At 46.8% G+C, this 11,220-nt stretch overlaps 1 protein-coding gene across 1 annotated transcript in view; it reads left to right on the top strand.

Annotated features, from left to right (window-relative positions):
• Positions 1-11,220, top strand: part of pcxb (pyruvate carboxylase b) — a 217,017-nt gene that overhangs the window by 181,891 nt on the left and 23,906 nt on the right. Inside the window, exons 14-16 of the mRNA XM_076288391.1 lie at positions 1,328-1,568; positions 2,720-2,969; positions 10,496-10,740. Of these exons, the coding sequence (XP_076144506.1) occupies positions 1,328-1,568; positions 2,720-2,969; positions 10,496-10,740 (736 nt within the window). The remainder of the gene's footprint in view (positions 1-1,327; positions 1,569-2,719; positions 2,970-10,495; positions 10,741-11,220) is intronic.

The following is an 11,220-nucleotide window of genomic DNA, read 5'->3' as shown; positions in this document are numbered from 1 at the left end:
CGTGTTTGGAGAAATGTTCAGGGAAAAGAAAAATATTTTAAGGCATAAAGCGCGTGCCTATTTAGCATTTAAAAAAAAAAAAGTGATGTTGTAATGTAGACACGATGTGCTGAAATAAAGTGTCAAGACAACAGCACGCCATGCAGCCCAGAGCAGAGGCAGGACAAAGTGATCCACCTGAAGGCTTGTATTGAGTTTCAGGCCCACGCGCTTGATAGTGGCTGGTAATGGGATTTCAAGCAGCGTACAGAAGTAATGCCTGTACCTTCATGCAAGTCTGAAGTCTTCTCTCCGTTTCTTTTTGGTTTGTCGCTTTTTTGTGTTTTTGTTACTCTTTTCTGTTACCCTGCTTGGTTTTTTTTTTTTTTTTGTTCTGTTTCTGTTACTGTTTTGGTGTTAAAGTATCTCTTCTTTCTGTCCACCCTACTTTATTTTCTTCTCTTCTCCTCCCTGTCTCTACACTCGCTCGCGGCTGCTCTCCTGAGATTGTTTCCTTGTATCTCTTCTTTCTCTCCCTTCCTCCTCCCTCTCTATTCCTCCATTTGTAATTGTCACAGTCCCACTGTGTGTATTCGGTCTCCTCCTCTTTTCCCTCCCTCCAGAGACCTCTGAAGTTCACCTACAAAAAAAGCTACCATCTTTGCCCATATAAGGAGATCCGGTATCTTTTTCCTATGGGGAAATAACATTGGGATTTGAATGATCACACCTGTTAAACTCTCGCGGGGGTGAAGAAAAGACGTTTTTGCTCTACATACTTTTGTCCTCTGCTTTCGAGTGGGTACTGTGATCTAAGGTACGTTAAGACGGCACACTTTGATTTTTGCTACTCCAGAGCTAAATTGTAATGCAACTTACCATAGGTAGTTAGCTTCAATTAACACCCGGATCTCCTTATATGGGCAACGATGGCAGCTTTGGGTTTTTTTTTTTGTAGGCGAACTTCAGAGGTCTATACCATATCCCTCATCCCTTCATATTTCCCTACCTCATTTCCTCTTTGTCCTTTTCTTCCAGCTCATCCTTTTCTATCCTCACCTTTCCAGACTCTTCTCTGCCCTTCTCTCAAGTGCTAATAACATATTCTTCTCTCATGACCTTGTGACATGTCCTTCTCTCATGTCCTCATATCCTAATAATATGTCCTTCTCTCATGACCTTCTCTCATGTCATTTTCTCATGTCCTTTTCTCATATCCTAATCACACGTCCTTTTCTCATATTCTAATCACATGTCCTTCTCTCATGACCTTATCTCATGTCATTTTCTCATGTCCCCTTTTCATGTTCTAACCATACGCTGTCCACCTCTACCTCCGTCAACTCAGGTTCTGTGAGGTTGCCAAGGAGAACGGCATGGACATCTTCCGCGTCTTCGACTCGCTCAACTACCTTCCCAACATGCTCCTGGGCATGGAAGCGGCCGGCTCGGCGGGTGGCGTGGTGGAGGCGGCCATCTCCTACACGGGCGACGTGTCCGACCCCATGCGCCAGAAGTACTCGCTGGACTACTACCTGGGGCTGGCCGAGGAGCTGGTCAAAGCCGGCACACACATACTCTCCATTAAGGTACAGTGGGCACAAAGGGACATGCAGAGCTATAGAAACTGCAAAGTAGGGATTGGCGATATAGACTTATTTCAGGAGACTTAATGGTATTTTTTTTTTTTCAACAATTATATAAATAATAAAGAAATCATTCACCACTAAAAAACATTTAACACTGTTATGTAATGTCAGCCTTACAGTCTTGAGAGGAAAAAAATCCTGACAAACTCTTGTAAACATGTCATTAACTATATCATTCTGTGTTCTGGGTTGGAATTCTACCAGTATATTTGATAGCTACTGCACTGCATAACAATCCCTGATTCATACACCCTGGTTATTGTGGTAAGAGTGTTGTGTAATAGCACATTTCTTCATTCTAGGTGATATTGTGTTGATTCTTAGGAATAATACAAGGCTGAATAGCAGCCTGATTGCTCACCATGGGCAGCTCTATTGGCAGCTACATCTCCATAGCATTTCAGAGTTCATAACTGGCCTTTTATTCTGTCACTCACCACCACTACCGGCTCACCTGGCTTTCCCTTATATTTCCTCTACATATTCATTCATATTCATATTCATCTCTCTTTCTTTCATATATGTCACTCTTTCTTTCTCTGTCTCTCTATCTGTTCTTTGCTGCAGCTCATTCCTCCTGCTCCTCTGTTGTGTCAGTTTGGGTGGATGGAGTTTAATTCATTAATTAATTAATTTATTTGTGTGCTTTTGTTCCACCATAAGTGATATAGAATGTGTCATTATCTCCATATTATTTTCTAATAATATTCATCCTTTCAGTTATATTGATATAAACGTCTGTCTACTCTCTCTCTCTCTCTCTCTCTCTCTCTCTCTCTCTCTCTCTCTCTCTCTCTCTCTCTCTCTCTCTCTCTCTCTCTCTCTCTCTCTCTCTCTCTCTCTCTCTCTCTCTCTCTCAGCGATGAGGGCAGCCATGGCCTACTGGCTTCAGACTTGTAAGCGGAGGGTTGCCGGTTCGAACCCCGACCAGTAGGCACGGCTGAAGTGCCCTTGAGCAAGGCACCTAACCCCTCACTGCTCCCCGAGCACCGCTGTTGATGCAGGCAGGCAAATTTCCCTCACGGGATCAAATGAGTATACTATACTATAAACGTCTCTCTCTCTCTCTCTCTCTCTCTCTCTCTCCTCAGGACATGGCGGGGCTTTTGAAGCCTGAGGCTAGCCGCGTGCTGATTGGTGCACTGCGCGACCGTTTCCCCGAGGTGCCCATCCACGTGCACACCCACGACACGGCAGGGGCAGGAGTAGCGGCCATGCTGGCGTGCGCCGAGTCTGGTGCCGACGTTGTGGACGTGGCTGTGGACTCCATGTCCGGCATGACCTCCCAGCCCAGCATGGGTGCCATGGTGGCCTGCACCAACGGCACCAAACTCCACACAGGTGAGTCAGGAGCGGGTTTCTAAACCCAACACTGGTGAGTCAGGAGCGGGTTTCTAAACCCAACACTGGTGAGTCAGGAGCGGGTTTCTAAACCCAACACAGGTGAGTCAGGAGCGGGTTTCTAAACCCAACACAGGTGAGTCAGGAGCGGGTTTTTAAACCCAACACTGGTGAGTCAGGACTGTGTGGCTAACCTCAACACTGGTGAGTCAGGAGCGGGTTAGCCCTGGTGATTCAAGACTGTACTGCTAAATTCAACACTGGTGAGTCACCGATTATTGAGTGGATGCGTCAGACGACCACAACACTGGTATGCAAGTCAGAACTATACACCTGTGAGTTAGGACTATGATTTTAACTCAACACTGATGAGTCAGGACAGTGTAGCAGTGACTTCCATAGAAATGCATGGGGTTAGTTTGTAACGCCAATATGGCAGTGTTTTACACATATTCCGCCCCTTCCGCGGCAAAAAAGTCAACATGTGAATACATTTCGCCAATCATATGGTGTGTTGTGAATACATCATGCCAACCATGTGGTGTGTTTTGAATACATTGTGCCAATCATGAGTTGTGATCTCGCCGCTGGAGCAAGGTTGGTGTCGTGAGGCCTTGCACACGCTCATTTCTGCTGAAATAGATGCCCGATAAGTGCCACAATATGGCCACAGAGTGAAGGGACTTGCCTAAAAGGACTTTGGCTAAACTGAGCATTGATGAGTTTGGACTGTCACTAAACTGAACACTAAGGACTCAGGACTGTGTTGTTAACCTCAATACTGCTATATAAAGTATAGCTTGACACCAGTAAGTTAATAATTTGTTTTCTAAACTTTACTTCTAAACTTTAGTTTATGAAGTCTGGAACTTCATGTACTGTAGAGTTAGGACAATCATATCATGTATTCTGTACGATGAAAGGAGCTTTTGCCACCAGTAAGCCTGTAGCATTCACTGACATTAAAGAGGAAGTCTTTGAGTCCAGTTCAACAACCTTACAGAGAAAGGAACAGAAGAAAGTGAACCCTTGGGTTACACTGGGTAGAGGGGAGTGAATATACAATACTGTACATTCATGAACATATAAATAATACAAACAAGTGAAGGGAAAAGAGAAGTCAGAAAAGCTCCCATGATGCAGTGCTGGTCGGACAGATGGGTCGAACCCAGAGACCTCCCTCAGTGACAGGGGTCAGCAGGAAGGCCGAAGGGCCTGTCAGTCACCATGGCCGTTGGCACGGGAACCAGTCAAGCGAGGTTGTCAGTCAGGATTCACTCACCTACGTATAAACACCAACCCCACCCCCAAACCCACTAACAGGAATTGATTGAGGGCTGATTGGAGTCAGCCTGTCAATCAATCAACGGTCAAGTTTAGCCACTTTCTGTGTCAGTCAATAGAGAGCTGCAGAGGTTCCTGTTTCCATCCAATGTTAATGGAATCTGGTGTTAAAACTGTGTGTGTGTGTGTGTGTGTGTGTGTGTGTTGTGAGCATGCGTGACTTGTGCCTGTCAGCATGTCTGTAGTGTGCGTGATGTGGCGAACAGAAAGTCTGCTGACCATCCGTAATGACCACACAAGCCCCAACAGGAAAGCAAAAAGGCACGCAGGCGAAAGATGTGGAAAGATAGATAGATAGAAAGGAGAGAAAAAGAGAGAAAGATAAAGGAGGAGGGGGCCAGATATACAGATGGATAAATAAAGATCGAGCATGAGAGTGAGTGTGTAAAAAATAAGAGAAAGCGAGAGAGAAACAGAGTGAGAAAGTGTGAGAGAGAGAAAGAGAGATAGAGGGAGAGAGAGAGAGAGAGGTACTGTGTGGATAGATATACTGAGATGGAGATGAGAGGCGGCTCCACTCTGTGTGTCTCACAGCTCCCTGTGCCCCGAGGGCTTGTGGGAAGTGTGTTTGTGTTGTTGTTTTTGTTTCTTATGTCACGCAGATCGGAGGTAGAGCGAGGCTGAGCCGGGGGCTGGGCAGCCCAGTGGAGGGCTGGGGTGGAGGTGGGGTGGGCATGCCGGGTCGCCGGGTCAGCAGGGATGGTCAAGGTGAACTGGCGAGAACCAGCTCAGTGGGTTGTGTCATGTCATTTTGGTTGTCAGTTTTGAGCTTTATATTCCTGTAGTTGGAGTAGGTTGTCTTTGACAGGGATGGTGTGTGTGTTTGTGTGATGCTGTTCTCTGTCGGTGTTACTTCCAAAGTTGCTATTTTTGATTTGCGTAGTGTGTGTGCACGGTTTTGTTTGACCGTGCTGTTCGGGATTGTATGTGATAGGTGTGGGATAGGAAAGGTGTGTTGGTGCATTCGCGCCTGAAAGTGTGTGTGTTTGTGTGTTTGTGTGTGTGTGTGTGTGTGTGTGTGTGTGTGTGTGTGTGTGTGTGTGTGTGTGTTTGTGTGTGTGTGTGGTGCTAAGCAATGCAGAGTGAGGGATGATGAGGAATGACTCACCCATAAGTGGATCACTCAGCCAGTGGTTGTATTCTTCCGGAGTACATTTGCGTGCAGCCATTGTGTTAAGCACTCCTACAGCTACAGTGCACAGCTCAATGTTCTCCTGTGTGTGTGTGTGTGTGTGTGTGTGTGTGTGTGCATGTGTGTTTGTGTGCGTGTACAGTACTTGTCTGTGTACGTGTGTGTGCATGTGTATGAGCCTGTGTGTGTGTGTGAGAGAGTGTGAGTATGAGTGTGTGTGTGAGAGTGTGTGTGCGTGTGTGCGTGTGTGCGTGTGTGTGTGTGTGTGTTTGTGTGTGTGTGTGTGTGTGTGTGAGTACGAGTGTGTATACCAGAGAAGTGAGTGTGTTTACCAGAGAAGCTCACTATGGCTCACTGCCTGCTTGTTTATTTATTTGTCAAGGACTCCTCGCGGCCTGACCTTCTTTTCTCATCCCCCACCTTCTTCATGTCTCTCTCTCTCTCTCCTTCTCTTTCTCTCTCTCTCTCTGTGGCTCAGTCTTTCTCTTTCACGCTCTCTCTCTCAGTCTTGCACTTTCCCTTTCCTGTCTCCACCTCTCTTTCCTCTTTCCACCTCTTTCCTCTCTCCACCTCTTTCTCTCTCTCCACCTCTCTTTCTCTCTCTCTCTCTCTCTCTCTCTCTCTCTGTCTCTCTCTCTCTCCACCTTCCTTTCTCTCTCACTCTGTCTCTGTCTCTCTCTGCACTTCTCCCTCTCCCTCTCTCTCTGCCTTAACGAGAGTGTGCAGTGTTGCCAAGTTAATTGAATTGTCTTGAAGCTGTCAGGTTATCCAGGCAAACAGATGTACTGTATCTTCCAGTTTCCCTCTGCTCAGCCCTTTTTTCTTTTTTTCCTTCACTCTCTCCCTCACTCTCTCTCTCCCACACTCTCTCTCTCGCTCTCTCTCTCTCTCTCTCTCTCTCTCTCTCTCTCTCTCCCTCCTTTATTACTGCAGTCTGCAGCCTATTTATCTTCTGCTTATTCCCACATACCCTGCTTAACACATGCTCCATTGTTGCCACTTTCTCCACAGCCATTCCATTGCGTCCCATTCTATCTCCTTCACATTCTTCCTCATTCACTCACTCATTTCTTCTGCCCCCTTTTCTTTCACCTCCGTATCTCTCCATTCTCCCCATCCGGACGCGTTTGTGTTCTTTTTTCCCCGCGTCTCAGTGCTTCTCTCTGTTTCCCCGAGCCCTTTGATCCAGCCGCAAAAACCCTTTTATCCTCCATTTTGAAAGAGGTCCTCTCCCCTCGTTTGTCTCACTGTCCTTCCTCTCTTTCTCTCGCTCTCTCTCTCACTCTTTTCACTCCCTCTATTCTCGCAACCCTTCTGCTCGACTCTGAGCCCTTTTGTGCCGGGGCTTCGGGTGTAAGACATCAACCCCAAACTCTTAAACTTTTTTCCTCTCAATTCCGAGGAGACAAAGTGTGTGTGGAAACTCACCACTAATCCACAGAGCGCCGCGCTGAGACAAACCAGTGCTCCCCTGTCTCTCATAAGACGCCTTAATGCCTAGAGCGTGATTTCCCATGGCAGGAAGTGTGTGTGTGTGTGTGTGTGTGTGTGTGTGTGTGTGTCTGTGTGTGTGTGTAAGTGTCTGGGTTTGTGCATGTGTGTGTGTGTGTGTCGCTGTCAGGGGGTGATGGTGCTGGATGAGGAACATCATTTCCAATGGCGGGAAGTGGGATTGTGTGTGTGTGTGTGTGTGTGTGTGTGTGTGTATTGGATGGTATTGGATGAGGAACAGGCCTCAGCCAGCGCCCGGAAGCTTCAATCATCTCGAAAATATAACTGTATTTGAAACCGTCGGCGATCCCGTGCTAGCTAAGCCCTTAATTCCTTAGTTAACCGCGGCTCAACTGCCAACCGAGTGGCGGCTCCGCACTTGTGTCTCTGCGGCTCCTCTTAATTAAGTGATGGTCGGCGCGTCGGGGAGATTGTGGAAATCGATGTGTCAGCAGCGCTCTGGTTCGTGATTATCGGTGGGATTGGGAGGGCCGACGCAGGATTGAGTCCGCCGTAACGGATTTTTGATTAAGCCTCCGTGGCGTTCGAGGCCCGGACGCCGTCTTTCGAGGGGCTCACTCGCCGGGATTGGTCCTCTCTGGAGGTGTGCTGGAACAGTTTGATTACTCGGCAGTTTGACTTGATCTTGACTTGATCTTGATGCTGTCCAGGCTGTCTCTGAGTTCACTCACGGAAACAGGAAAATTGGACACGAGGACACGAGTCTGTGTTTGTGTGTGTGTTTGTGTACTTATTTGTGTGTGTGTGTGTGTGTGTGTGTGTGTGTGTGTGTGTGTGTATGTGTGTTTGTGTAGGTAGGGGAGATTATATGTGTGAGTGTATGTGCACTCCCATTTAAGCATAACCTTCTCAGTGTGTGTGTGTGTGTGTGTGTGTGTGTGTGTGTGTGTGTGTGTGTGTGTGTGTGTGTTCATCCATAGACGTGTGCATATTTCTTCAAGTGCTCTAATTCTACTGGCGTTGGTGCCTGCTGTTGATGGCTGCTGGGCACTTTGACTTTGATCGCTGTCTGTGCATTCTCTTAGTGACACTAAGAGCACATGGGACTAAGTGCAGTGGCAATGGCACCAGGACTCATACAGTAGGTTGGCTATAATCAATTTGTGGGTGAGAGTGTGTCTGTGTGCATACACATGCATGTTTCTGTGTGTGGGTGGGTGTGTGAGTGTGTGTGTGTGTGTGTGTGTGAGTGTGTGTGTGTATGTGTGTGTGTGTGTGTGTATAACTCTACATGCCTTTGTGACAGCAGCGTGTGGTCATTTTAATGGGACATAGGGATGGGACATAGAAGCAGTGTCACCATGACTCCAAAGAAGAGAGGCTATGATCATGTTTTGGAGGTTTATACAAAAAACACAGCATGGCATGTGTGAGGGTATATCTGTGTGTGTGTGTGTGTGTGTGTGTGTGTGTGTGTGTGTGTGTGTGTGTGTGTGTGTGTGTGTCTGTCTGTTTATTTGCATGATGCCAACCAATAGAGTAACCATACGTCAATTAGCACCTACAATGTATCTATTACAGGTGTGTGTGCAAATGAGTTTGAGGGTGCGTGTTGGCATGTTTTCGCATGTGTTCACATGTGCAATTGAGCATGTGACAATGCTTTAACAGTACACACTAATGTACTAACAGGAGACACTGGCACCCCACTATTGTGGCATCGAGTTATCAGCGAGTGGCTTAATTCAATTAGCATTGATCACGGTGCCAACGAAACGCAACATGGGCGCACGCGTTGATTGATTGACAAACAGGCCGCTTGGACCGGCATCAAAGGGGGATTGAAAGGCTCAGCCCGTTGTTTGTTGCCGCGGTTTCCTTTGCGTGCCGTGTCCACGGGTTGAGCGAGCATTGATTGTGCCTTGAGTTGCTTATGCCAAAAGAGAATGCGGCGGCGGCGTCTCCTCGCGCTCTGGTATTGTGCTCCTCGTACTGGCCGCCATCTGCTCGTCCCTCTGTCTTCTTTCTTCCGCCCTGTTTGATGGCGCTGTGTCCGTCTTTGTTCTGCCTGCAGCGCCTTTCATCGGCGTATTGTCTCGGCTTTAAACTGGACGGATGTGAAGTAACCCTGCTGCCCAACTAATGGTCTGTCTGTCCGTCAGACTGTCCATCTGACTGTCCACCTTTCTATCTGCGTTTATCTATCTATCTATCTATCTATCTATCTATCTATCTATCTATCTATCTACTGTATCTATCTTTTTATCTTTCTAACTACTTTGAATCTGTGTTAAATAAACTGGACTATACAAATATTTGTTCAATCGGTTTCTGCATGCTGTTTTTGTAACCACACATGAACTAGTGTGAACGAGAGGAAAGCTCACACGGCCTATATTGTGACAGTGGGAAATCAAAGCGATTATATACAGTAGTGTGCAATTCAGCAAGTATCATGATCTTTCTCAATCGCTGCAGCACATTCCCCTAGAACATTCTTAGCATTTTCCGAATGGTATGGGCGCTTCCCAAATCAGTTTATGTGGCTCAGCAGCATAAATTGCTGGATTAGCGGCCTACATTGACAAGTTGTTGGGAAACAATGGGGACATCTTCCCCCGCGCTGTAACTGGCTCCCGGTAAGCTGCCGCTATGAGCTCCATAATGGCATCCAATCACTAACGCTGATGATCACAGCCTCTCCACCATGTGCCGAGAAGGACTCCTCATTTGGATGAAGTAATGAAGAATAAAGTGGCGGGAGGGAAAAAGAGCTTCTTCAGCATTCTGTGGAGGCCACCAACGCTGATTGTTTTGAATGACGAACATTAACAGTTGTCCCCAGTGAACACATGAAGTCATTTGGCAAGTTGTTTTTACAACCCTAGACCCCATTCTGAAAAAAATTGAAATCCCTGTAGAACATGTTCAATATGATGAGGAAATATTTTTAGAAGATCTAATGGTGGAGTTATGAGCAAACGAGCATTTGTGCAGAATAGTAGGAGTAGAATGACACAGTTGCTGGCATGACAGAACCACAGAGCCCCATGATGTTTCTGACCCATCTGGTCAGTGGCTCAGTGTGAATCCAGCAGCCATTGAGAGTCATTAGTGGTTTACCTTTTATGCAGACAAATCAAAATGTATGTCCCTGAAATGTATTAATTGACAAATAAAAGACCATTCAATAAACCAACACACTACAGTATGTGCACAGAGTAGAGAATTAACAAAGATATTGATTGAAGACTTTCTGGTGCAGATGCAGGTGCCAGTCTCATCAGTTGTAGAGTTGTACTCATTTACACAAAAGTGCCAAAAAAGGCTTTTGCAATTTGAGCAAAACGAATGAGGAGTATTGTGTGGAGGTTTTGCTAATAGTTTGTCATTTAAGAATTATGCTATTGAGCTGCTAATAATGAAGGATTAATGGTCCAGAAATGGAGACAGAGTAACAAACAAAAGTCATTATTCAATACCCTCTAGCCCTATAAAAAGTAACGCTTCAACTAATTGTGTTTTATTTTCTCTCCGTGTCCGTTTGTCATTCTCATGTCTTTGTCGTTCTGTTTTCCGTGCTCCGTGTGGCACGTAGGCATCTCCATGGACAAGGTCTTCGACTACAGCGAGTACTGGGAGGTGGCCAGGGGCCTGTACGCGCCGTTCGACTGCACGGCCACCATGAAGTCCGGCAACGCCGACGTGTACGAGAACGAGATCCCGGGCGGTCAGTACACCAACCTGCACTTCCAGGCGCACAGCATGGGCCTGGGCAACAAGTTTAAAGAGGTGAAGAAGGCCTACACGGAGGCCAACAAGCTCTTGGGAGACCTCATCAAGGTGAGTGTGTTTGTGTTTATGTTGGGGTGGGGTGGGGGGGGCACATTTTGATTTGTTTACCTTGTTTAGTTATTTACTCCAGTGCCCTCAGGGATTGTTTGGGATTGCTCCATCTTCTCCTCCATCCCCCCCCCCCCTTTGCCTCGGGGCTCTCTGCATTCTATCCCTTCCTGGAGTCAATCATCTCTCACTCCTCTCTCCCCTCCTCCTCTCCTCTCGCGCTCTCCCTGCTTTGATGTCCGTCCTGCGGGCTTGACTTGCGAGGCCCAAGGAAATGTTGGGTGTTTCGCTGCCCATCATGGGGTGATTTCATCATCACGTGGGTATTTAAGTGGCTAATTTCTATCAGCTTTTCCTGCTGTGCATTTATTGGTATACTTCCCCTACCTGCCTACACATCTAAACGCCCTTCTGCCCTTAGCCACAGTGTCAAAATACACCTGACTCCTACCTCATGTTGTAGATCTCAAACAGACATGG

The sequence above is a fragment of the Alosa pseudoharengus genome, unplaced genomic scaffold (genome assembly GCF_046254945.1).
Source record: "Alosa pseudoharengus isolate Yale_2024_CS ecotype anadromous, Long Island Sound unplaced genomic scaffold, YU_APseudo_1.1 YU_APseudo_1.1_scf_17, whole genome shotgun sequence".
In the NCBI taxonomy this organism is placed as follows: Eukaryota; Metazoa; Chordata; class Actinopteri; order Clupeiformes; family Clupeidae; genus Alosa; species Alosa pseudoharengus.
Note: the sequence above shows the minus strand (reverse complement) of the source record. Positions and strands in the feature narration are given on the sequence as shown.